Source organism: Epinephelus lanceolatus, chromosome 7 (assembly GCF_041903045.1).
Source record: "Epinephelus lanceolatus isolate andai-2023 chromosome 7, ASM4190304v1, whole genome shotgun sequence".
In the NCBI taxonomy this organism is placed as follows: domain Eukaryota; kingdom Metazoa; phylum Chordata; class Actinopteri; order Perciformes; family Serranidae; genus Epinephelus; species Epinephelus lanceolatus.
Genome location: NC_135740.1, coordinates 18,205,797 through 18,232,244, shown reverse-complemented (window position 1 = coordinate 18,232,244; position 26,448 = coordinate 18,205,797). Strand labels below are relative to the sequence as shown.

The following is a 26,448-nucleotide window of genomic DNA, read 5'->3' as shown; positions in this document are numbered from 1 at the left end:
ACAAACCGGTAAGCCCACTGGATTTAGTGATGTGAGCAGAGACATCTATATTGTATGAAAATGAGAGGAGTGAGGCGTAACATCCACAATGATCTCCACATCTGAAAGTATTATTTTATGTCCTGACTGTTTTCTTGTTGAAAGCCATAGGAATGACCCGCGGCTGTTCTGACGCTCAACAAACCTAAGTGGACAAAGACGATTTGTCAGAACTTACATGTAACAGCTGAGTCTCTTGGCAGGCAACAACAAAATGAACTAGATGTGAAAATAGCCGTCGTACAGCCGGGATCACAACCCCTTTACTTTTTGATTTTGGGATACTTAGAAGTGGTCCCATGATGCCAGCGAGGCTCATCTTTATTACTGAACAAGTCAGTACCTTCTCATTTCTGAGGGCTCTAGACTCTTGGGTGGTTACGTTCCATCTTTTTTTTTGGGAGAGAAATCTCTTTTTCTAATAATTAAGCTCCTGATGAAACATTTGGCTTGTACTCTACAGAGAGACTTTATCAGTCAGGAATTTCTGGCAGGAGTTGTGTGAGCAGGTATGAGAGCTGCCTGTTTGTGGGTTATCCGGTGCTAATTAAAATAATTGAAGCTAAATTAAGAAAAAAAATTGATTTTCCCTGGCTCATATGTAACAACAAAGTGTTTTAATTTGAAGAAAGAGTTTCACTAATTTCATTATAAAGCTGAGACATAATGTTAAATATCTGTGGCTCCTCTGAAAACGCTTTATTTCAGCCAAACAAAGGCCGGCGTATCCACCTGACGGTACTTGGCATGCATATCTGCTGCTGAGTGCAGACTGCTAACCCCGGCTCTTGATTCATTTGAATGATGAGGACAGATATTACCGTAACACTGAGACGGAAAGAATTCAGAGAGCATGTAGCTCCAAGACTGCACAATCCTCTCTTCACTTTAATAAATGGTTCGGAGCTAGAGGAGCTTTTTCATAGTCCTATGAACCGCCCTTTTAGTTGTGTCCGCAATGTAAGAACTAGAAACTCATAGTTCCTAGGACATCTTTTTGAGGGACTTTTCTAGCTCCTTGTTCACAATAGGTATTCTTCCGGCCCAAGAGGACCCACAAGCAACATAAGTGTACGTTGACTGGTTGAACACAGACAATGTAGCCACGGCAATCGTCATTTTTTAAAAACCTGTTAGCCGTTGAAACCACAGACAACACAAAACACAAACAGCAGCTCGTAACGTACCCGTCAGTGAAGTCCAGGATTAACTGAGCATATATGCGACAGTGGAACTGCAACACGAATTTGACTTGTCAAAGCTAAAGTGAGGCAGCTATACCAACCGCCAGCTGGCTTACAGTACGTCTCTTCTATTGGCAGTGGGAATGCAAACCAAAAACGCCCTTAAAAGGTTTGCACTTCTTGCGGGAGCTTCTCAGAACTGTTTGGTCTGAAAACACCTACTGATTAATGATAATGCTGAATTTTGGAAAATACCTAATTCCTGGTACCATAGACCTTGTACAAAAAAGTATGTCAAAGTTTGGGTTGATATGAGCACCTGTCTTATGACTGTGGTTGCGACTGCAGAATGCATTCATTAAATCTGCCAATTTATTTTAACTTGGCAATGCCAGCGATACCTTGGCAAACATTTGTAGGAAAACAGCATGGGATAAACATCAAAACCTAAATATGGATCACCTAAATATGCTGTGCACAGTAACAATTTTGTGGAGATTGGGTACAATTTGTGAAAGGAGTAATGAAAAAGCAGTGTGGGTGGAATTGGGCACACCTTTATGCAAAGATACAGGTTGGACCAAGAATCCAGGGAAATTGTTTTTTTTTCTGCTAAACCTCATGGTTCAGGATTAATGAGCAAAAACATAACATGCTTTACAAGTGCTATCCGTACCAAAACCAGGGTAGTTCTTTTTTTGGCTGATGAACTAACTTTTCATCGAAATCCACTGAAATCTGTTCAGCAGGTTTTCAAATATCCTACTGACTACTACAGGATTGAGAACTTAACCTCCACGGCAGAAATAATTAATTTTTTTGTCCTGATTAGCTTCTACTGTGACTTATGAGTAAAATTAAATTCAAGTCCAGGTCTAAACTTAAAACTAAGCCTTAAGGGAAATGAAATGATGGCATGTGTATGTGTGTGTGTGTGTGTGTGTGTGTGTGTGTGTGTGTGTGTGTGTATAACTTTAATACAAAGTGCTTTGCAACCATCTGTCATACTGAGTCAAATTTCAAGGACATAGGGGCATTTTTATCTCTCCACAGAATAAAAGGAGGATATGCGTTTTGTGGTGATTTATGCTGCTGTGTTTGACCGAGATAAAGTGCAGAGCGGGGCCATCATGTAGTGTTTTGTTGCATCATGCGTCGCCAGATGACTTACTTGCTGAGGGTGAGGGTGAGGGAGTCTGTTGCTGCTCTGATCTTGTTTTGTGCCTCCACATGGGTCATCTCCTCTGCATTGGTGTCACTGATGGACACCACCCAGTCTCCCACCCCGACGCCGGCCTGAGCTGCCTTTCCGCCCGGGGTCAGCTGGAAAAAAGAAAACACGGGAACAAAAACCAGACAGACGTTAGAGATACGTGAGGAGGAGGAGGAGATGAGGAGATGACAGCTATGTGGATGAAAACGTGTCCTAACAAAAGCGCTGTGGAAAGAATGCACATAAAAAAAAAAAAAAAAATCACACAGCTACTAATCTTTTAAGTGGACAAATATCTAAATATTAAGAACTTGACAACAGACACTTTAATTTAATGCTTTTAAAAACCTCATTTTTAACCAGATTTAAGTAAAAAAAAAATGCACTTGTATTTCAGTTTTAGTCTGGCTTCTGTTTACACTGTTTAAACATGAAATTATGAAGACCGGGAGTTAACTCACTAATTACACAGTTTTGGTGATTCCTATCCTGCATCATCAGGACCCACGTGATGAAATAAAATTCCAGTGACTGACAAAAGTTTATGCAGCACGTAAATGCTTCTGGTCTGCATATTTATGGTCTTTAGTGTCACAAAGATCTCATAAGGAAATAAACGATTATAAGCCTTTTTAATGATGTAAGATTGCAAACTGATCACATGTTATGAATAAAGACTTACAGGTAGTGATAGTACAAAAAGGATGAGTCTTGTATAGTAATTATTCGGGGCTTATTACTGTGGGATCACTGTCACAAACTTTTTAACAGGCTTAATGAACTGACAAAGTACAGAGTCGGATAAAGGCGAAGCAGTTTTAACAGCTCAGGGAAAATAACCACGCTGACATTCATACATGTAACCATGGTTACCAAATGATTTGCATAGTTTATAATCATAGCCTTATACAGATCAATTGTAAAACTGTAGACAGTTTTAGTCAAGCCGGTAGGTCTTGTCTCAAGAAAAAAAAATGTATATAGTACTTAAGTACTTGAAAATGCCATTGTGTTACTACACTACCTATCATTATGTTGTACAGACCAGCAGATCAAAGCAAAATGCAGGTAATCTAAACAAATAAAAAGTCATGTTCAGTTGACTTTGCTGCAGTATCTGTTAATAACACTTAATAATCAACCCGGGGAGTCAGTGTGTCTGGGTCTGACAAGCCAGATGAGATATTTCACTCATCACTACGGGAACAGGCATTATAGGTCATCATGATGTCATCAGTCATCAGCGTGTGATTTGCTGCAGATGTGACTCAAGACTATGAAAGGAACCCTTGAAAGCTGCAGACAGGGAGCATATGTTACAAATACTCACATCGTTTACTGGAAGAACCCATCGAAACAGGTAAGTCACTGACAAGTTTCACTGACAAAACAATGACATCATCCTCTCGGGCTGTCATGCAGCCTGCAGATACATTGAGTCAGAGCAAAGAGCTGGAGTCTTGTTACCAACAGGAAGAGCAAGACATAGTCTACATAGGTAGTGGGTTTTTTACATGTACGAAGTGGTAGGCAGTGTAGTCTAATTTATAGAGCACAGATGCCAAATCGTGTTTAGTAAGGGCTTAGTCAGCTTGCCCATGCGGCTTAATGAAACTCGAGACTTGTGTCAAAGACTCAGATAACTGGAGTACAAAGTGTTCAGCATCAGATAAGTGAGCGGGTGCCAGGATTTCTGGCAAAAAAAACCTATTAGGATTACTCTCTGATGTCATGGATCCCTGCAAATGTTAGCTCATCAAAAGCTCAGAGGACTCAGCGGTTCAATCAATAGTTTTCTGCCATGTTCAGCTAAGCTATCACACTCGCCGCTTTGATTCTGCACATTAAACATAAACACTTGTGCGAGCAGGGAGGTAATATGCTCTGTAAACTGATGACAGCTCAGGCTGAGAAACTACTCGGCACCCCGAGAAGACAACAAAGTTAAAGCCTGCCTCGAATCAAAACACAGCAAAGTTAAAAATAGGAAAGAAATGCATTCCTCAGGGGTAATCCAGGCTACACTTATTTTACAGCCGAGTTCAAACATCACTTTAATTGCCTTTGATTTGCACTCACTGGAAGCAATTAGAGGGGTTAAGAAAGAAATAATTTCTCCGGTTAGGAAGAACTTGAAAGAGACTGAACAGTGCACACTGGAGGAAAACAACTGTGACATGGACACAAGTGACATTTTGTGAAAAGGGGGCACAGCCTGGCATCATGCCACTGAGGTTCAGAGAGCCGCACAACACTTTTTGCTTCTACACTGCATTGTAAAACTTGAGCACAAAACAATGCTTTTATTAGCATTTAACAACAAAAAATCCCATGAGCGTTAGTCACAGAAGCACTGTCAAAGCCTCAAGGGAGCTGTAGTTGTTTAAATCTAACAAAATCTCTGTTAAAATAAAGACATGTTAAAACATTACTAGCCAGTGCGGCAATAGATACCAATGCAGCGCAGAACATGAACAGAAAACCCCATCATTGTGAGTCATCTTTTCAGAAAGAATAATAAAATAAAGAACTCCTTATGAGGATTAGATTGAGCAATGAAAGCTAATGCAAGCCAAGCCTGAAGTGGGGTGGGACTTTGGGTCTGTGCAAAGAGCTGAAAAGTTAGTCTATTTTTAATAGAATAACAGGGGAGATGCAGACAGGTGACGAATTAAAAAGGAAATCTATGAATAAATGAGGAATGCAAGAAAGAAAGGAATGCAAATGTTTTCATACAGAGCACAAAGGATCAGTGAGTAGCTTGATGAATATGAAAATAATGAAGCAAAGTTTCAGAGACTTGAGGAATCTAAATCAAGGAGCGTTAAAGCTGCTTTGGAGGCTCATGGTGGCCCAAAACCCACCGGTGCCCCCGGAAATGTTTAATAGGCGTGGCAAGATGGGGCCGATGAAAATCTTGGGGTGGCACACCAAAACCAAGGCTATTCAAGAGAAGGCTGAGACACGGGGTCAAACATGGGGGGATTGCACATGCGCAGTGTAACTTGAGCTGCGATGCTGGAGGGTGACAGCAGGGGCGCTGGATAAAAAGCGCAGGATCCGCTCAGGCAATCAAGGAGTGCGCTTGGTGCGGTCTGCTTGGACTTTTGGACGGCGGCTGCCTGAAGTTGTCAGAATTGCATCTCTGTCATTCTCACCCACAACGCAGGCCACCAGTGACAGTCCAGTAATAAGCTGTGAAAATGACATGCATGCACATCCCCTTTATTCCGCGGTCTCACGCCATCTACTGAGCCTTTGAGGAAGTGCAGACCAGATTTTACTGAGCATGTGCAATCCCCCCCATGTTTGACCCCGTGTCTCAGCCTTCTCTTGAATAGCCTTGACCAAAACCAAAAGCCCCAACTGAATTGTGATGCTATTTTAGCATGTAGGCTAATTAAAAACTATGTCGTTGTTGGTGTCCTTTTCCTTGAAAAGATAAACATACAGCTTTAATTTGAAGGAGTACATTGATCATGAGCAACAAAACACTTACTGGAGCCGAGCCTTCTCAAGATTAGGGGACACACATGGGTGTCCACAGAATCCATTTTCATTCAGATCCCTTGAGGTGAGGTACCCCTTTAAAAATGGCCATGCCAGTTGTTCCATTGCCAAAATTTAGCTTAACTCTGGAGCATTATTTAGCCCTTCCCAAAAAGCTATGCCAACATGGTTGGTACCAATGGATGCTATAGGTTGTCTAGTTTCACAGGATACCACTACCTTTGCACACTCTTGAAAATCTCTTCAACTATACGTTCAAACCAACAGTGACCAGGGCTTCCAAAACAGCCAAAGTCATTAATTGTCAATGAGAGCCCAGCGACTTGGGCGATCTGGTCGTCAGCCACGCGTCTGGGGCAACCAAAGCGGGTCCGGAGGGGAGTTAAAGCTCGTTTAACTTTATGGTAAAGAGCTCTGACACGGTTCGGCGACAACCACTTGGAATGCTGACGTGCTTCGTTGAAGCGGGTCCCAGAGAACAAGCCATATAACTTTGGTTCCAACAGCACACTTGTTCCGAGAATGAATATTGAGAAGTTTTTTACTTGCGTTCGCGCCCACTCAGTCCTTTATATTGTGTCGCTGTTCAATTACAGAGACCAAAATAAAAAGAATGAGGCTTGGGACCGCGTCGCGGCGGTAGTTGGTTGGTCTGGTGAGTTTTAAAATGTGTAATGTTAGTAATAGAGGAGAGAATTGCAGGCTAATGTTGCGATGCAGCATGCAAGTCTTCCTTGCTTGGTTTGAATGGGATGACATGCATTTTCTGTTTTCATTGACCAAACATAACTTTCTGTAGGCCAACTATGAGCTTTTTGACTGGACAACAGCAAGCAGCAACTACGCTGCTTTCAAGCCAGTAGTCCGCTTTGCGGCTCCTTTAAATTGACAAGCACGATCCAACGTTCAGTGATTCTCGTGATGAGCGACTAGAGCGACCAAAGCTGCCACAAATATTTTTGACAGTCGTGCTTCTTGGGCGTCCGCGAGAGACCTTGCCTCTTTGGAAGCTTCTTGTTTGTACGTACAATAAGACAGTAATGTCAATCCTCCAATAAATTTTACCTGTGAAGGCCCCCCTTCTTGGAGGCTCCACTCCTAAACCCTTACCCAGACATTTTATGTTGGATTTGCCTTCAATTTGTCGCCTGTCTGAAGGTAGTCTAAAATTAAATATCATTATCATCCAAGATTTTACCTTTATAGCTGACCTCCAAATGTAAAGGTGAGATCAAGAGAAAAAGAAGAGGTTATGAAGTCATACAGATTGCAGATTGTATTTGTATGTGCATGTGTGAGCTGAGTTACTGATGGACACAGACACCTGTGCTCCTGGCTCAGGTTCAGAGTGCAGCTGCTCCCTCACTTGAGAAGGCAGCAGTTAAAGTTGCTGCGCTCAGACCTTTGGATGGGAGGGGGCGAACAGGAAACCCTATACCCCCCCAGCAGTTTGTCAATACGATGAAGGACAGTGGAAAACATGTTTCTGACGGCTTCACACTGCACAGTACCACACAACAACCGGGGATCTAACTTGCTGTATGTACGATAACATCATGTAGCAGCTATACCACGAAGAAGGCTCTTTGATTTGAAGTATTCCTGTGATGCACGTAGCAAACGAAGAGGCAGACTCATCCTGTCATAAATGATTTGGTGTAAACATGACTGTAGCTCACTTCACACTAATGGCATGACATTAGTGCAACTGAAGGTATTCACAACCACCGAATTAGCCCAACAGTTAGCCTGTTTCAAGGCTTTTTGGCAGAGCAGAGCAGAGCAGCAGAGCAGTTTTGGTATGCTATCAAATTTCAAAGCATGAGCCAGCCTTTCAAAATGCAACGTCTTGAATTCACCTTTGAAGTGCTCCCCTTGACTGACCCTACAGGTGAGCCAGGACCTCATACTCACTCCAGGCTGGCCACACTCGTTTTTGGTTAAACTAATAATGCACTAAAGTTTATCTACAGCTGTAGATATACCGGCCGTGTAACTCTGCACCAGCGCACTTTTATTCTTTCCACGGCTATTTGGGGGCCGAGAGACAGTCTGTCCTTACATCATTCACACAGCACAGCTGATGCAAAGCCATAAATATCCCTCTGAGAAATGGAAAACCAAACCTGCAAGTATGTGGTCCCCCTGAAACGGCTGCAGTGGAACACCTAGCACTAACTCACCTTAAAACACTGCTGCACTGATCACAACATAAGACATTCACATCCAACTAGCCACACATGAAATGCCCCCCTGCGGGCGATCTATCAGCAACTACTGAATTATTAATTCACCCCTCTAACAAGGCCTCTTTTCCCTGAGTCTGTGTGTGTGTATGAGGAAGGGACGGTGTTTAAGAGTATAGAAGTGATAAAGCAACAGATGGCCTACGAGCCAGACAGAAACAGGAATAAAAGCACTCGATGACACATCCAGCTGTGGTGGTGGGGAGACATTCACATATCTCCTCACTCGCTTGTTGACTTGACATCATGTGCAATTTCCACCGAACATTTGATTTCAGTGTTGTGGCATGTGTTTGTCTATAGAAACCAGATGGTGCTCTGGAGGCTCCGTTATGGTATCATAATGTTTATGGAATCACGATGGCACGAGATCTGGGGCAGATATATGAAGGAACTCCTCAGAGGAGTTGCAGGGCTGCCACAAACTGGGGGTGGACTCAACTGGAACGGCAATGAAATGGTATTACGACATCATGCTTCCTAAATTTTATGCCTTTCCTTTTGAAAACAGGATGTCGGGGCAGACGTGGAGAGAGATATAATTTTACTTAAGTATACCTCAGTGTTCCCAAGGTCACGGAAGTCCAGAGAAATTAGAGAGAAACAGTTGGCACACGGGATGGTCAGAGAAAGTAAAGACACAGCACATTGTTTCTGGAGGCAGGACCAAACAACAACTCAACCGACTGTTGAAAGATTTTTTACAAATGTGCAGTGTGAAATTTAACTTTTGTAATGAAAAATACCATCAAATTGCTTTATGGGAAATGTAGGATCCAGTATTTTTTGGAGCTTGGCCCATACTAGGGACCGAAGTTGGGATATCTTGGCCTTTATGAAAGTACAATACTAATTTGTTGGAGGACCCCTTTAAATAACATTTGAATGCAAAGAACATTACATTACCAACCCTAATAGTCATGTCAGTGCACCAGTGCCAAGCAGCATCCAACTTATGTTCATCCCAGGCTGGGGGGAGAGTCTACTGACACACACAGCTGTGCCCAGTATCACTGTGTCTAGAGCTGCAACAATTAATCAATTACTTGTCAACTATCAAATTAATCGCCATCTAATGTGATAACTGATTAATCAGTTTGAGTTACCGCCTCATGGATACAGTTACAGTTTACATCCATGTCTGTGCAGACTCATATGTAGCCATGACATTAGACACAGCTTCAAATATGGATGCTGCTGCAAAGAAGCTACAAATTCTAAAATGCAATACACATCTTCAGCCCGGCAACGCAGAACATCTATACAATCACCACAGTTTTAGTGTGGGCACCCAAGATCAGTGTCACCAAGTCAGTATCTGACCAAAAGTCTCCCTTTCTGTTTCTAAATTGTGATGTTAAATTACAGCCAGAGAAGTGTTTTCGCAGAATATTGTGATGTCACAGCTAAGTTCAACTTGGACCTGTTGGGTATGAAATGTCGTCACATTGTCATTTCATCCTATTAGATATGTATGTGAAATCTTGCCATAATTAGGGTATGAATTCTTGAGTTATGGCCAAAAGCATGACCTCTGTGGTCACTTCAACGACCAATATCTCATCAGTTCATCCCTCAGGTGGACGTTTGTGCCAAATTTGATGAAATTCACTCAATACATTCTTAAAATATTGTGTTAAGAATGGGATAGATGGACGGACAGATGGATGGACAAACAACCTGAGGTCATAATCCCCATGCAACGGCACATAAAAAGTCAAAATTCTCTGATAAAAATCATTAGTTGTAGCCTTAACTGTGTCAGCTAATAAGGAATACAATAATAATTCAGTCTTTTTTTTCCCAAATGGGATGATTAAGAGTCACGATGAGTGCTCGGTGCTGATTTCACTGATTAGAAGTTTTCATACATCTAACACGAGGCTAAGAAAACAAAAAGTGTGATATTAATACTAAAGAGTCAAATAAAAGTTATGTACACATTTTTTTCAGCACATATTGTGCTAAGGTCAAAAAGTTATTTTTCCTTTCACAGTGACCTAACAGTTTGTCTTGGCATGGTCCCCTCATCTCTGATCTCACTGGAAAACTATTCCAGTGAGATTGTGGGAGTCCATCATACGCATTAGAATAAGTGAGTGTTGAAGACATATTAGACACAGAGGGAGACAAGAGGATTGTCTGTTGGCAGCGACTGGGTGGATACGAGAAAAATCCCAGGAATGCTGAGAAAGCATAGCTTTCCATACTCGCAGACAGAGGAGGAAGGAAACAAGAGCATTCATAGAGCATGGAAACATATATACCACCTCACTCACACACAGGAGGTTACAAGTCACCCACAACTTTCCAAATTAATACAAAGATCTCCATTTATGGTCAAACAAAAAGAGGGGAAATGTTAAATATGAAGTTATTGATGCGAGTCATTAAGACCAAACCATATGAACTAAATAACCATGAGCTCTAAATAAATCTCAACAACACTGGCTGTCATCTAATCTGTACAAAAAACACTTAAACACGCTCATCTTCCAGGAGTTATCACTTGCAATCTTTTTGCCTTGCAGCGTTTAACTGAGCCCTTTTTTCCCCCGTCACTCCGCATGTTCCTCATTGTGTAAATCGCTTCTAAGCGACTGTCTGGGCTGAGATTCTTATCTCATCAGCTACAAACCAGCAAAGAAAGACCGCCCATTAAAATCATCCAATGTAAGCCAAGCGAGTGCAGGCCCCACTTGTCTTCCTGTTACTAAGGGATACTGTATATCTTTGAGGTTTACATCCCCTGGCTGGGTTGTTTTCATCCTCTGCGACTGTGTGATTCACTGTCCGTTCTTTTTATGACAATCGCGAGGAGAGCCAAGAAGTAAAGAGAGCAAACCTGTCACATCTTTATAACTCCTGTACCCTGAGGCCTGGTGGACTGCTGGAACAAGCCACAAACATATTAGCCACTGACCAGTCGTTAAGGCTCCAATCTTAGCAGTACTGTGGGGTTTGGTTTTTCATAGAATGGGAGCCATTATCAATTTCACACCAAGCTGCTTAGACGAACCTGGGTCTAACAAAATGTATGGAGAGACAGGCGGACTGCAATACAGAAAATGCAAGCCATATTTCTGTCAGCGAGGAAAATAATCAGCATGCGTAATGTACCTGGATTGCAGTCAAACTGGCCTCCTGCACCGGCTGATTAGTCAAGGTAATTCAACTATAACTACTGACGCACCCGCATGACATTCACCCCACAGTACGCCATGCCAGTCTACACTGAAAGTCAACACCTACATCCCACCAAGAATCCTTATTTTGTTTTGGGCAATTCATCAAATGGGGTTTTTACATCTGTTTGGTCTTTTATGGGTAGAAGAAAATGTTTCTTGTCATGAATCCAAGGGGAACATTGTGTTTCTGACTGTGTTGCCTGCCAGAACGCTGAAACAAGACATGTACTGACAAGGCTGGTGATAACTGCTGCCCTCGCCACAGGATTACGTCAACTCTACAGACACCTCAATGCGATGCTACTTACAACACACACTAGACTCTTTAGGCCGTGCTAATCAAAGCAGTGCAACACTCGTTTGCAGCTTTTCATTTTAATGTTACATTAAACCTAACTTTTTGGCAGCTACAAAGAAACAAAGCATTTAAAGTGTTTGAGAGGCTATGCGGAGTAACCTCATGAGACCTGACCCGTATATAATTACCTATTAACTCCTAATTATCTCTGAAATAAGAAACTGCACGTACTGAACATAATTGATGATTTAATAAATGTAAATCAGTCTAACACTTATATATCACCCCAGCCTCTAAGGTAGCAATATAACAACGTCAATGGGGAATGAATACATAATAGGAAGTTAGATCTGTGTGTGCAATAGCTGGCAGCAACGTAGGATTTTATGTGTGCGCATGCGTGCGTGGCTGCAAGTGTGAGTCTGTGTGTTTGTCAGGCAAAGCAGCAGTGCACTTATAAGGCCTGGAAAGTGGTTGCTGCTCTCTTCAATAGCAACAGTAGTTTATCGAGCTTTTAAAATTCATCGAGTGAAGCGGTAGGGACCAACCATGGAGAGCACAAAGCACTGAGAAACAAACAGCACGTCCTTGTGACCAATTAAAACTATTAATCCAAAAGGTACTGCATGTTGAGAGTGACTGGATGAAGGCTGGCATGTGCACCATAAAAGTGTGAGTGATATGAAAATGAACACCACAGTCTGCAGACAATCCTTCACTGAGGAGGCCTGATGAAAGATGACATGCATATGCTCAGGTAATGTGGAGACCTAGACTACTGAACAATAACAAAATCCTGTAAATAAGCTCTCATATAGAAGCATGGAGGAACACAAAATACTTAACAGGGTGATCCTCTGTGCAAACCTTCAAGTCGGGCGTAAATACATCGCTGATTACCGATGCAGAGAAGTACAAAACTCCAATAACAAACAGTTTCTTACCCTTGACACAGTGAGGGGCATGCTGAAGTCCTTGCCACCCTGCAGCCTGAAGCCCCAAGGCGCTGGGCCACTGAGGGTTACGGAGTATACGTTCATAGCCTTGGGGGAAGAGAAAGGAGGAAACGGTGTCTTAATTAGTCAGAATGCCCGGAAAAGGTTTTCGAGGCCACACGTCCTATTCTCCCTTATCCAAGCAGCTGAACTGCTGGTTGTTTCCAACACAAACATCCCAAACAGAAACTCACGCTGAAGTTGTTTTCTTTCACAGTATGTACTGTTAAATCTTTAAAAAGTTCTGTTTTAACAATAACTTTGGGTGGATATAATGAATTGTTCTATTTGAATAAGGCTATCTGCATTAACTTACAAAATGATAAAATACCAGATGTGCCGCTGGGACACAACATTCCTACATTCATCAACACATAGTTGCGTTATAATCTCAGGTGAGCACTCATATAGTGGCCCAGTTTAGAGTGTAAAGACTATACTATACTGCGACTGAGCATTAGAAATCGACTGGACAATTTGAACAATGGCAACAGTCAACAGTTATCCTCTGTCTTTCAAAGGGAATACAACCAACTCATTGTATATAAACTATTATGAAACACTGGAGCACTTCCCCACAGCATACAAACTTGCCTTAACATTTTTGAATATTTTACATAATTTGTACAGCTGTGGAACCAAGACAACAGTGTCAAACAACTTCCCCAGAACTAATTAGTGACATACAATGGCAGGGTCACAAAATAACCAGGTAATTTTAAGAACCAAACGCAACTTGAGACACTGGGCTATGTCACTTGCTCTGCTCTGCTCTTCCTTGCAAGCTACAGCTGCACCACTGACCTCTGTACCTGCACCCCTTAACACACCTCCTGCCTCACCCCTACCAGGTGTCATCGCTTTTGGTGACACACACCTAGCTTCCTGAGATGCCACCATGCAAAACCTACCTTGTCCTCAAGGGCTGGCCTGTCGCCCAAAACCTGGGAGAAAGCTAAAGAGTCAGTCAGCTAGGGCAAGCAGATTCTCTCCCTGTTGGCAAACCCTACCCCCGACACTGTCTGCGACACAGGCAAGCCCTCGCCTCTGCTCACTCCTCAGAGGCTATATAAGGAATGTAAAACTACACCAAACTATTTCAGCCCAACACCCACATGAGTCACAGAGAGGGAGAGAGGGAGAGAGAGAGAGAGAGAGAGAGAGAGAGAGAGAGAGAGAGAGAGAGAGAGAGAGAGAGAGAGAGAGAGAGAGAGAGAGAGAGAGAGAGAGGGTAGAGGAGGACGGAGAGAGGTAACGTCAACTACCCCTATATTCTGGTAAAAGCCTACTTACATCAAAGTCAATGGATTTTTTTCTTTTAAAGTGTACTTGAGAAGCAGCAGACGGCCACAACTGAGGCAAAGCTTAGGGAATTCTACATTCCTTCTGGAGGGCATGAAGCCCAGTGCCACCAAACCGGCAATTATATTTAAAGTTCTTAAAGCAACAGAGGAGCTCACATATATATATATATATATATATATATATATATATATATATATATATATATATATATATATACACATATATATATATATATATATATATATATATATATATATATATATATATATATACACATATATATATATATATATATATATATATATATATAGTAAAAACTGAAACAGGGCTAATTGATAAGAGAAAAAACAATGGCAGTACAGTCCTTATCTTACTATAAAGCAACCGAAATACCTCAACCCACAAAACCTCCTAATTAGAAAAGTGAAATTCTTTAAAAAGTTTCAATTTGCACAAGACTGTCTAACTAAATGCACTTCCTAAATGACAAACAGCCTTAATTACCAAAACTTGGATAAGTTAACTGTCACTTTTCTCGTATTTATACCTCCTACAAATAAGTCTAAGAAAAGCTATTATAATAGCAATTATGAGACAGACAGCTTGTGACAATAACTGCAAAGACCCACAGCAGCAACAGGTAATGGAGGTTAGATTGTTCTTGTGTTAACAGCACAATGCAAATTGATTTAGTTGCTTTTAAAAGGATTATAATAAAACAGTAAAAGCAAGAGCGTGAATCTGGAGGCATTTCAGTTAATTAAATACTACTCATTATATTAAAGTGGAGAGAAATCATTTACCAAAGCCAATGAATATGCTTGTAATGCCTGTGGTACTCATTCAAGTGGGTGCCCCTGTTTATGGTGTTGCTATTTATAATCTATGGTGTCACTATAATATATCTATAGGATCTTGCTGTACAGTAATACACTGAATTAAAGGCTTTTTTTCTTACATAGTACATACTTATGACTTTATATATCTTACTTTAATTGAGTTCAGTGACAATCATTTGCAACAGGTAATGAAAGACTGCAGGCTGGTTGTGCCACTACAGTGCAGACCTTGCAATGAACATTCACAATGGAAGGAGCAGGAAGAGACACGAAAACCTCAAGTAAAGCAAAGTACTTTGCAACCGCTACAGACCGACAGTGTTTCGCAGCAGCTAAGCCAAACTGTGTGGGGGCACACACAGCCCATACAATAAGTTGTACTGTGAAGAAGTTGGCGTCACAAAGTTACTCCACACACACACATACACACACATACACGAAGGAATGCATTCAAATGTGTGGATATAATGAATCAGCTTACCTCCTGGCCCTCGCTGTGTTCGCCAGACATCACGAGTCGGTCTACCGGATAAGAAGAAGTCAATCGGTAAGAAGGCTAAAGTTTCGGACTTCCTTAAAGCGGACGTCAGGAAGCCACCGTGGATCCCCTTGGTGAGCTGCAGGATCATTCCCTCAAATTCTTTTTAGTAGGACTCGGCTGAAACGTCAGAAGTCACATGGGCCGCTGCTTCATTTCATGCTCGGGCTGTAAACCAGAAGAGGCCGTGCTCTGTCTGCAGACATTATCAATCATGATGGCTTTAATGCCACTTTGAAAACCAGTTCAGTGTTCTTTGTATTGGAAAAAGACAACAATAAATCACTGCACAAAACAACCCAACAAATACCTAATATAGATGTTTTATTTTTCAGCAACAATAAGCTTTTTAATAGAAACTCCAGCACTGGTGTTGAGTGATATCTCAAGAGCGGTTGTTAAATGTGTTTATAATAATTACTGAGTGGCCACAGGTGTGTGCAATCAACCACTGATTAGGCAAATAAGGGATTAAAAATCTGGATGTATGTTTTGTTTGCTTGTTTTATTGTTCTACATTCATATGATTGCTGTTACTGTTACTTTTAAGAGCAATATTTTACACGCAGAACATATAATGTGCTTAAAAACATGTAATGCATAGTACTACACTACAAAATAGCTCCACCCCACCTCCACCAGCAACATTGCACAGATGTTTTGTAGCACTTCCTGTGAAGGCATAGGCCTACATTATAAAGGGTTTAAATTATAACATGGTTTTGCTTATATTTATTAAATAATAACAATTAAAAAAAAATCATTGTTCTTTGGTATGAAAAGCTTTAAGGTTGCCTCCTTGTAAAGATAAATCCACTTGGCTAGTGTCTTTCTTTCCAAGGAGTCATTCTGCATAACTGCTTTGATTTTAATTGCCAGACTTTTCTCAACTCAAATGTATTTATAAAGCACATTTAAAAACAACTCATGCTGACCAAAGTGCTGTACAAAAGGAATAAAGTGCTAAAAGTGCTAAAAATGCATACATGAGAGGCAACATAACTGTCAGGTACACCACTCACACATTTGGAGAGCCAACACACACAGGCACGCGTCAGGAAAAACCACATCAGGAGGACTCAAATGCTAATGAAGTAGATTTTGAACCTGGACTTAAATGAGTCAATGGTGGAGGCAGATTTGATTGGGAGGGGGTGCTGTTCCACAGTCTGGAGGCAGTAACAGCAAGGCACAATCACCCCTGAGCTTAAGTGTGGAGTGTGGGACAGCCAGGAGCCCCAGGTCAACTGACCTAAGGGACCTGGGTGTAGAATAGGGGGTTAGAAGGTCTGCGATGTAGGATGGGGCCAGACCATTAAGGGTCTGTACACAAACAAGAGAACTGATCCAACCACGGGTCCGGATTTCTCCCTAGTCATTAGTTCAAGGTCCACACAGTTTGATACATTCAGTGTCATACTTGCATTTGACCATGTCGTTGAGCTAGTTTGCTATCTCTATCAAGTAGCTGTTGGTTAGTCACTCACTCAACAGGAGAAAACGGCGCTACAAAATAAAAGTTCTGTGCTGGAAATTTACTGTACTTAAAAATAGCGTGTTTATTTTACAAACTTGACATGTTTGCGAGTCCCTTATGGTCAGAAAGGGTCCACGAGCCACCAGTTGGAAACCACTAGGTGATGGGTCTATAGCCTATACTTCTTCAATACTGTTACTAAATTCTAAATAGTTTGTCCTCTATTTCTCTATCACATCAGAACTATACTTAATTTTTATTAACAAAAGTATTTCTCAGATGGCACACAGTAACATGTCCCATCCACTTTTACATATTAATGAATATGAATCAGGGAGGACATATGTGTTATTTTAACACACAGGCTACAACTGTTATTTAATATTTTAACTGTTGTTCAAATTGTCTGCTGAGTTTTTTGCATAGGCCTATGATATGTGCTACATCACACTTAGCTCAGTTTATGGAATCTGGCTCCCAATAGAGTGCTGGGTGCACCCTCCAACTAGGGGTGCACAATTACTCAAAATATTATTGACATCGCAATATGGTCAGGTGCAATATTCAAATCGTAGGAGCTGCAATTTTTGATGAAGATAAAATATGTCACAACATACCATTACGAATGAAGCATTGTAATGCTACAGAGACACCCCGGCCTTGGTACGGACCCCAGCAAAGATCACATCATCATCATTTTTGAAAACCAAATGCAAAAATGACCATTCCCACTAAAGATACAACTCATATCAAAATCCCAATATCTCTCAGAATAATCGCAATATGATTGTTTTTGCATATCATACAGCTCTATCACCAACTATTTTCTAATTCACAGTGGAAATGACTTGATTCACACGGGGGGACTTTTTCATACTTTTAATATACTTATGCCAAAGTGCATAAAAAAGCATTAAAATAGAGCTTGTTTATTAACACGTACATGTGCAGGGCTGCTGACTGGCCCCTGACCTCCTGTCATTCTGCAAAAGTGGCCCCCAGGCAATGCAAGTTGAGTATCACTGGCTTAACCTGTTCTCGTTACTACAGGTGCAAGTAACAGTAACATTTGAAACATCACTTTGAAATGATACTGCAGCCATATACTACAGTAGGCCTAGTGTATAGCTTTTGATGAAATGAACCTAAGGACCTGGTAAAGCGATGCAGCAGCCGGCCAGCAGATGGAGACAAACTGCAACAAAAGGCAATGGTACCCTCAGGGTGCTGCCCTGCTCCATCATCACAGTAGCTGGAGCAAGTCAAGAAATCATGAATCATCAGTAACGGCCTTAAGTCGAAGCTCAGATTGTTCATTTCATACGGTTTAATCGTTTGCCTTGTGGTTACTCTAGTCTACCTGGACTAGATTATATTCGAGGATTTTTTTAAAAGTTGTTTGTATTAACGTTGCAGAACCGGTGGCCTAATTTTGTGTCTTTGACGTTAAGCTAGCTCAACCAACCCAAGCTCAGTTAAACTTGTAAACACTTTTGTGAAAGATGGCTGACAACGGCGCACACCCGACCGAAGAGGACCCAGCCGCTGCTTTCCTGGCCCAACAGGAGAGTGAGATAGCGGGGATAGAGAACGACGGTGACGGCGAAGGCTTCGGGGCGCTGGAAGGTGCGGAGAACGAACAGCTGTCTCAACCGGCACCGGACAACTATGGCAAGTTTGGGACTAAGCTAATGTCAGCGTCGGCTAGCAAGCAAACAAGCTAACTAAAGCTAGCTAATGTGCCTACCGGTACTTGGACTGGACTGGTAGTAGTTAGGGAACAATGACCCCATCGTTACACGTCAACATTAGCATCAGTTAGCTTATACAGTCAGCTAGTCTACAGTTAAACTAAAAGGAAAAGTTAGCTTATTAGCTTAGCTAACGTTAGCTGACCGTGGTGCGTTTGTTTGCACACCACCAACGTACGTTAGTAATTCACAGCACTTCCTCCTGAGGTTGAAAGGTTAGAAATGTCAAACTGTGCAACAAAACGTTTTAGCAAACACTGATTTCGATCAAGTGAGTACTTCTAGCTATATATAGTAACGTTATGGGGCTAACTGTTGATACTTTTCCGGAAAAACCTGTCCGGTTAACTGACAAAGCTGCGTGGACAACACAAGAGCCCAAACAGGTGCTGCTGCATTTCTCAGGTCTTACTGTAACGTTTATCTTAAGAATGAAGTGACTCTGCCACAGTCTCAGTGAACATAAGTTAATCCAGGTGACGAGGAAAGGCAGCTAAGTGGAGAAATCAAAGAGGTTTGATTTAATATTAAACTTTGTTTTCTTGTCACAATGTTAGACGGTTTCGAAGAGGAGCCTGCCACAGTGAATGGGGACCTGTTTCAGGTGAGCTTAACAGATGTCTTCAGCCTTATTCTTAAATTATATTTATATTATGCAAAGTATGTTTGTGTGTTTGGTTTGGTTCAAATCATTTAACAAACATATTTTTTGTACTGGTAGTCTTGCATGTCATGTTTATAACTTGCCATCTACCAAGTATCTGGATCAAATAGGTAGTTGTTAATAATATGGTTACTATTTTATGTCCTCCAACAGGAGTCCAATGGCCCAACAGACAACTATGCAGCCATCGCTCAGGTGGATATTCAGAGACAAGAGCCAGAGAGTTTACGCAAATGGAGGGAGGAGCAGAAGACACGCCTTGAAGCATTAGGTGAGCAAAGACATCATACTTCATCATACATTTCCTAGTTTTCAGCTGTAATGAATGACTTTGATTTGGCATTTTGCAGTTTACCTTTAAGACAAATTACGCATCATCTAATCTATCTAATCATGTCACGCTGGTACCCAATTTAGAGGCCTCTCTGATAATATTTCTGTGATGTTGCTCCCTAACAAAGACTCAGCATCCAAGGCAGCAGAGGCAGAGTGGAGAGAGAAAGCCAAAAAGGAGCTGGAGGACTGGCACGTACACCAGAATGAGCAGATGGAGAAGAACAAGGCCAACAACAGGTTAGTGTCTGACATGTCCCCTGTTAATGTGCAGGGAAGTAACAGTTGGTTTGTCATTATGATGCGATGATGCTGTAATCGCTACACTGGACACATTTTATTCAGATTAACAGCTCAAGTGTTGTATTGGCAGATTGTAGTTTTTCTTGGAAGAGCCTATTTAAATTTACTGCACATGTCAAGTCAGATCCAGCGTGTGGCAACAGGAACAATAGTAATAAGACTTTATTATATTAGCTGGAGTTGTAGATATTTTGTAATTGATTTTTTAAAATAAGTGATGTGGAAAATTGAAGCACTTGTGTCTGACTATGCACCAAGGGATTAAATGTTGGTACAATTGGTGTAGCATTTTCACGTTTAAAAGTGTTGCTCATCAAATGTGTTTATTGCGTATATAAAAAGTCAGTCTTTCTTCTGCTTAAAGCTGTCACTGGTAACTTTTATAAAAAATAAACTGTTGCCATACTTACTGAAACTGTCACTACATTCAACAGCACTAAATGAGACAGATAATCTGTGAAAAATATTATATTCCTCTGCCTACACTTCTGATGGCACTCCCTCACATAAATGAGAACAATCAGTCTGAGTTGAGGAGTCTTTAATGCAGCTGTCAATCATGTCAAACACTGCTCATGAGCTGCTGTCATAGGGTCAAACTAGGTAGCACTGATCAAATATGAATCATGCTTCTGTCACTGCATTACCTATTTCTCACCTCAAATGTTTTCAGAATATAATCTAGTGTCCTGTTGAGCTGTAAAATGAGAACATTTGCGACCCAGCCACCATGTTAGCAACAATCAAGGTGAGACAAAACACCAGCCAGACCACCTTTCTCATGTTACAGCTAAACAGTACACTAAAATGTGTTTCTGAAAACATTTGAGGTGAGAAATAGGCACTGCAGCAACAGAATCTTGATTCATATTTGATCAGTTCTGCCTAGTTTGACCACAGTTCACGAGCACTGATTCACACGACAGACAGCCGCGTTAGAGACTCTTCGGCTCTGATTGGTTGTTTCCGGTGAGCCGCGACCGATTCTAGCAAATGCCATTAGAAGCAGAAAGAAGAGGAGGAGGAATGTGATTTTCTTCACAGATTGTCTCATGTACGTCTTTCAGAATATATTGACAGTTTCAGCAAATATGACCAAAAAAATATATTTTCATAGAAGTGACCAGCTGTAGCTTTAAAGATTGTTAGTTTAGTCTGGTCGCAGTCAGGGTGGTTCCTTATACTTACAAAAACAATACAGCCTTTCCTTTTCTTGACCGAGCTAACCCCGTTCTTCTCTCACACTTTCCAACAGACTCTGTCCAAGTCTGGCACGGTATCACTCGGCATCTGTGGCTCTAGCTTTGGCCAGTTTCTTCTCCCTGTGTCTGTGAAAGCGCTGAGAGGCAATCCTCTGATGAGATACTAGTCTAAAGCTGTGTGTCCAGTGTGCCTGGAAAACAAAACAGGAAGCTGGCTGGCTTAGAAGGAATGCAAACAGCAGAGATCAAATGTCACAGTTTTCATCCGCAAAACAGCGGAGCAGCAAAGCCGTCTGCAGTTGCCGTTGTGAAAGCTTGTTGATTGGCAACAGTGTAGTACAGCAGACGGAAAGACTGTATTCAGTCCGTCCTGAACCTTTTTATTTCCACCCTCATTAGAACTGTTTCTCAGTCGCTTACATAATCTTGTTAATGCAGACTAACTTTTCGCTGCTTGTTGTTTGACACTGAAACTGTTCTCCTCTCTCTTTTTCCTGCTTTCCTGGCCTTGCCTGCGGTCTAGGATTGCTGACAAGGCTTTCTACAAACAGCCTAACTCTGATGTTATAGGCTTTGTGTAGGTTTAGAACTCTTATGCTTTTTAATGTTGTATGCCCCACCCCAGGAATTACCACTAGTTGATTTAGACCCGATGCATGCCCCAAACACTACAACTAAAAGTCTGTTTTTTTTGAAGGCCTAATTTGGTATTTCTTGCATTTATTTGTTACATTAGCCATAGGTTGTCATAAATATTAAACATGTCTCCAGCAAAGTGTTTGATTGATATTGATATAAAGAAACGCATGAAGTTATTGTGTATGATGTGCATGGTGCTGTTCATGTGATTGAACTGTGTGGTTGAGCACCATGTTTGGCTCAGACGGGTTTGCCGTTATGGAAACTGCTCCGAAATCCCTCTATCACTGCGACTCATTCATATCTTTCCCTCCCACCTGCAGAGCATCAGAGGAGGCTTTCCTGGCAGAGAGCGATGGCGACAGCCCAGGATCCGAATGGGAGAGAGTAGCCCGCCTCTGCGACTTCAATCCGAAAACCAACAAACAGGCAAAGGATGTTTCTCGAATGCGCTCTGTCCTCATCTCTCTCAAACAGACACCTCTAGTGCGCTAGGGGGAGAATTTTGTTCTAGAAGCATTGCCTTTATTCAGTTTTAACCTCACGTCGCATCAGAAGAGTTTGTACGCCCTTTTCCATAGAATCCTGGTATGTTTATAACCTTTGAAAAACTTCCCGCCTTTCTCGATGCCTATTATATTGAAATAATATACTTAACCCACACTCTCTTGTGAGAAGATGGACTGCTCTATTGTTACGACTTCCTTTGGCTGGTCAGTTTTGTCACAGCTGTACTTAAGAAAATATTGTTACTGTAAGTTAAACATTTTCCTTCCCCTTTAACTTATAAATTGTTATTAGGTCAGTTTTATCGCATGCCTCTGCCAATATTTTGGATGCACAATTTTTAGTTGTTTTATAAATTAGCATTTTGGTCGATGTCCAACACTTTTTAAGCACTATTGCATATTAGATTGTAACCACTTGCCTCTCATCGGTGTAGAATTATCAACACGAAGTCTGTTCACATCTGTTGCATTATATCCCTTATCACCATATTTAACGTAGCTCGCATATTTTTTCTCTTTTAAACACATAAGCTTGTGGCCTTTTTGATGTAGCTCTTACTCCAGTTTGAGTATTCAGCCAGATGGATTTCCTCTTCAATTAGGCAAAAAATTAAAAATTCACAACCAAAGATTTCTGAAACATCATCTAAATTTTCGGAGTTCACGTGATTAACATTTGTGCGATTTATCATTTCACTGATTTTCTTGCACCATGTTCCATGTTACACCAATATGTTTTAAATTTTTTTTAAACGGTAATCAATAAGGTGTTAATTTCAATGGTAATGTCTGCACATTGTTTCACATGTTGCCTATTTGGACATATTGAATACAGAAACAAGTGAATGTTAAAAGGGAACTGGAAAATAAAAGCAAGTGGAGTATGATCACCGAAATTAATTTGTCCTCACGTATTTCCAAGCTAAGACTGTTGCTATCTAAATGCCCGGGACATAATCACTTGAATTTGAGTTTGTCCAGTTGATGTGTGAGGATCTTAAATCATGTGTGGCCCAGTGCAAACATCCACCTTTGCATACTCTGACACACATTTGCTGAAGGCTGTGCTATGGTGATACTGGTGTTTGAGGGATTCACCCACAGTTTAAAGCATTTAAATGTTACACACAGGCAACATAAGAAGTCCAAGAAGCAAGAGGTGCATGGCCACCATGCTTCACAAAGTGCTGTTACATTCCTAATATTTGGAGCCCTCATGTTTGAGAATTGAAGTGAAATGGAAAGTATGTTTTTTGTCAAAGGTGGACATTTAGACTGGGCCTGTTTTGTGTCTGAAAGCCTCCTTCCATCTAGATCTACTCACCCAGGCCATTAATATAAAAACTGTGTTGGATTTCCCCACTGATTTTTTAAAATAACCTGTTAAATAAAGGTTGGATAAGGAGGAGTAGATGTCCCCTGAACACAGTTGTGGGTGTGATGCTTTATCACAGTACAGACGAGACATCAGCTTCAAATTAAAGTTTATAACCAGTCAGGTGATGCATTTATCATTTCAGTGACGACACATGGGAACATTCGAAATCTGACCTTCCTGAAGAGCATACACTTTATATTTATCAGCATTTTACTTCAGTGCCATTTTAGCACATTAAAAGTGAAATCCAGCTTGCTTACCCAGGCTGGTAAGGAGCTGATTATACTTAGTTGTTCCATAGTGCTACTCTGAAGCTAAATATTTAACAACCATGAGCAGTTCACATATTCAAACAATAAATAGCGTTGGCATTAACAAAGGTATCTGAACAATGCTAGAAACATAACACATTATTCAGTTCATTCAGATAACAATCAGTCCAAGTCCAAGTTGGATCTGGTCTGATTCCAAGTTGAATGGGCGGCGGTTGAGGTGTGGGGTTGGTCCCTTTTCACTGCTTGGGTCTCACAGCTGTGGTGAAGACGCCAACAATAATGGCAACTACAGTGAAGCCTTGAGCAAAGATACGCCCCCTCATCAGCAGCTGTGACTGTCTGGTTTTCCCTTGATGGAAGGCACGGAGACCATACATCAGCGCTCCTGCTGTTCCCAAACAACCTGGAGAACACAAGGGAAATTATTAATACAACTTGTAGACTGTCTGACAGAATAACACCCAAGTGCTGGACATGCTGACTTTGACCAGGAAAGCAATGTAGAAGTGATGAACAGATGTTATATTTGATGTCATAGACACTCTCAATACTCCTTTGATAGACAAATAAGTACAGAAAAACCTCAATTAAAAGCCTAGTCCCAATTAAACACCCACTCTCTTTTACTAGCCTGGTGTAGCTTCACATTTTGACAAATAAAGGCCTGTCTCAATTAGATGCCTGGTCTGGTTGCCAAGCACTAAAATTTTATAGATGTTCTTTGACGTACAAAACTGGATTGTTCCCTACCCACCTGAGATAACATTAGCTGGCTGTTTAGATAGCACATACAAATAATACATGTTTAAACCATGTCATTATGGAGATGCTACACATTGTTACCTAGGTTAATTTTATTGAAACCATGAGCACCAGAGAAGACTGTAAGTCATTCAGGTTTACCAGCATGACCAAAAACACAAGTGGTGACTCTCTTCTTCTGAAGCCGTCATAAAGTCATATTAGTCATTCTTCGATTACCCGGTAAGTATTTATATCCTTAAACCCACAAGGGTCCACCAATAAAAATAATCTTAAGTGTTTTTATTAAAAATAATCAAAGTTAGGACAAAGTGGTGTTGCGTCGGTGTGCCAGGTGCCATTATCCTTGAGTGCAGAGAAACAAGCGTCATAGCATAACACATAACTGATGGTATTCGAAGCCTAATTTCTATACAAGTAATATTCATACTGGTCCAAATAAACAATTTGATTGTGTTTCTCATCTTTGCTGAGCAAGACTTTTGTGTGAAAGAAATTAAAGGCCTGTCCCATATAGACACCTGTCCCTAATATAAGTCTGTTGAGTTCAGTGATTTAGGCAAATAATAGCCTGGGCTACTAACTGAAGTATTACAGTATTAAGATGGAGGATACCATGAAGACACTGGGGCACTCACAGCAGTCAAAGCACAATATTAAAGGGTAAGTTCACCCAAATCAGAGGGGGGGGGAAACGTTCTCAATCTCAACCTCTTGTAGTGTTCATATTGTCATGCAGTTCGGGTTGTTAGACCAATTAGAAATTCATCGACCTCAAATTTTACATCACAAAAGGAGGACTTTTACCACTATGTGTGTATATAAAGGGTTGCAGCACAAATGTCAGAGATGGATAATGTTATATCTAATACCGTGAAACCAACAATGCACAAGTACAAACTACCAAGAGTGAGATTTTTATTTATGTGTTTTATTCGAGTTATCTGAATCGATAGAACCTTGAGAGCATTGCACCAAGGGCAACACAGCTTCAATACGTTTTTCAAAATAAAGTAAGGTCAAACTACACAAAAATAAGTTTGACAGTTGTTGGCAATTGTTGTCAAAGTCATGCATTGACGACACTCAGGTGACAACAAGGTGTTTTTGGTGACGCTGATGACAAACGCAAACCGACACATACAACAAGTTAGCTACTTTTCCTCTGACGTTAGCATACGCAGTTACTACTTGCTAGCATGCTACAGTCGGCTCCGTTACGTTGAAATGTAAATGCCTCCGAAAATATAATTTGACCACCTTTTTTAAATAAAGGACGAGTTGTACCGACTCGGAGCAGCACTTGTGTAACTCCCCTCAGCTGTGTTGCCACTCTTGTATAACTCACCTATTGGGACAAACGGGTTCTCCTTTGTTTTCCTCATGAACTTCTCTTTGAACGTCTCATCTTTGGCTTTCGGCAGAGGGTTGAAGCCTTCGATAACAGGAGGCTGAGATAAGTCAAACGGCAAAGCTGCTGGCGGCGATGATTTAGGCGTCTGGTCTGGGACCACTGGTGCTGTACTTGCCGCCATGCCTACTTTACACAAACCCCGCAACCAGCTGAAGAACTACACTTCCGGTTACACTTTGACCCTGGATTTCACAATAAAAGCTCAGATGTTTCAAACGTCAGAGGAAGGTGTGTCAGTGCCTCCTCCTGGTGTCTGCTGCCTGCTCTACATACATTGTGCACACATTGCACAACTAAATTTGTGTTAAATTTCAGTGTGTAATAAAGTGCACCTCCCTTTACATAAAAAATATGGGTCAACACTCATTAACTTGCTTTAGGGTATA

The 26,448-nt window shown here is 41.2% G+C and overlaps 3 protein-coding genes across 7 annotated transcripts in view; 1 reads left to right on the top strand and 2 right to left on the bottom strand.

Annotated features, from left to right (window-relative positions):
- pdlim7 (PDZ and LIM domain 7) overlaps nucleotides 1–15,484 on the bottom strand; it is a 44,081-nt gene extending 28,597 nt beyond the window's left edge. The window contains exons 1-3 of one of the 3 annotated variants that reach the window (XM_033633312.2): nucleotides 15,299–15,484; nucleotides 12,623–12,721; nucleotides 2,395–2,546 (exon numbers count right to left, since the gene is read on the bottom strand). In XM_033633312.2, the coding sequence (XP_033489203.1) occupies nucleotides 2,395–2,546; nucleotides 12,623–12,721; nucleotides 15,299–15,328 (281 nt within the window). In that variant the 5' untranslated portion in view covers nucleotides 15,329–15,484. Of the gene's footprint in view, nucleotides 1–2,394; nucleotides 2,547–12,622; nucleotides 12,722–13,584; nucleotides 13,744–15,298 lie in introns of those variants that run through there. The other 2 variants (XM_078169261.1, XM_033633313.2) reach the window with 2 other exon arrangements.
- A 2,577-nt stretch (nucleotides 15,485–18,061) lies between these two features.
- On the top strand, nucleotides 18,062–23,129 carry cltb (clathrin, light chain B). Of its 3 annotated transcripts, none has more exons than XM_033633314.2 (6): nucleotides 18,062–18,503; nucleotides 19,141–19,187; nucleotides 19,401–19,518; nucleotides 19,709–19,820; nucleotides 21,609–21,662; nucleotides 22,048–23,129. In XM_033633314.2, exons 1-6 carry the CDS (start codon nucleotides 18,335–18,337, stop codon nucleotides 22,217–22,219), a joined length of 672 nt encoding a protein of 223 aa, XP_033489205.1. In that variant the 5' UTR covers nucleotides 18,062–18,334; the 3' UTR covers nucleotides 22,220–23,129. The 3 variants fall into 3 exon arrangements, with proteins under 3 accessions (XP_033489205.1, XP_033489206.1, XP_033489207.1); XM_033633315.2 differs by lacking the exon at nucleotides 21,609–21,662 and adding an exon at nucleotides 21,139–21,159 and having other exon boundaries at nucleotides 18,063–18,503; XM_033633316.2 differs by lacking the exon at nucleotides 21,609–21,662 and having other exon boundaries at nucleotides 18,065–18,503.
- Nucleotides 23,130–23,700: 571 nt separating this feature from the next.
- On the bottom strand, nucleotides 23,701–26,231 carry higd2a (HIG1 hypoxia inducible domain family, member 2A). The gene is made up of 2 exons (XM_033633317.2): nucleotides 25,997–26,231; nucleotides 23,701–24,289 (listed from the first exon to the last, which is right to left on the bottom strand). Exons 1-2 carry the CDS (start codon nucleotides 26,181–26,183, stop codon nucleotides 24,123–24,125), a joined length of 354 nt encoding a protein of 117 aa, XP_033489208.1. The 5' UTR covers nucleotides 26,184–26,231; the 3' UTR covers nucleotides 23,701–24,122.
- Between the last annotated feature and the right edge of the window lie 217 nt (nucleotides 26,232–26,448).

Bases quoted from the DNA above. Each gene is read 5' to 3' on its own strand.
- cltb (XM_033633314.2), top strand. From the start codon at position 18,335: ATGGCTGACAACGGCGCACACCCGACCGAAGAGGACCCAGCCGCTGCT. The intron at 18,504-19,140 runs GCAAGTTTGGGA...TCACAATGTTAG, and splicing joins ACCGGCACCGGACAACTATG to ACGGTTTCGAAGAGGAGCCT. The intron at 19,188-19,400 runs GTGAGCTTAACA...GTCCTCCAACAG, and splicing joins TGAATGGGGACCTGTTTCAG to GAGTCCAATGGCCCAACAGA.
- higd2a (XM_033633317.2), bottom strand. From the start codon at position 26,183: ATGGCGGCAAGTACAGCACCAGTGGTCCCAGACCAGACGCCTAAATCA. The intron at 24,290-25,996 runs GTGAGTTATACA...TGTGTTCTCCAG, and splicing joins GAACCCGTTTGTCCCAATAG to GTTGTTTGGGAACAGCAGGA.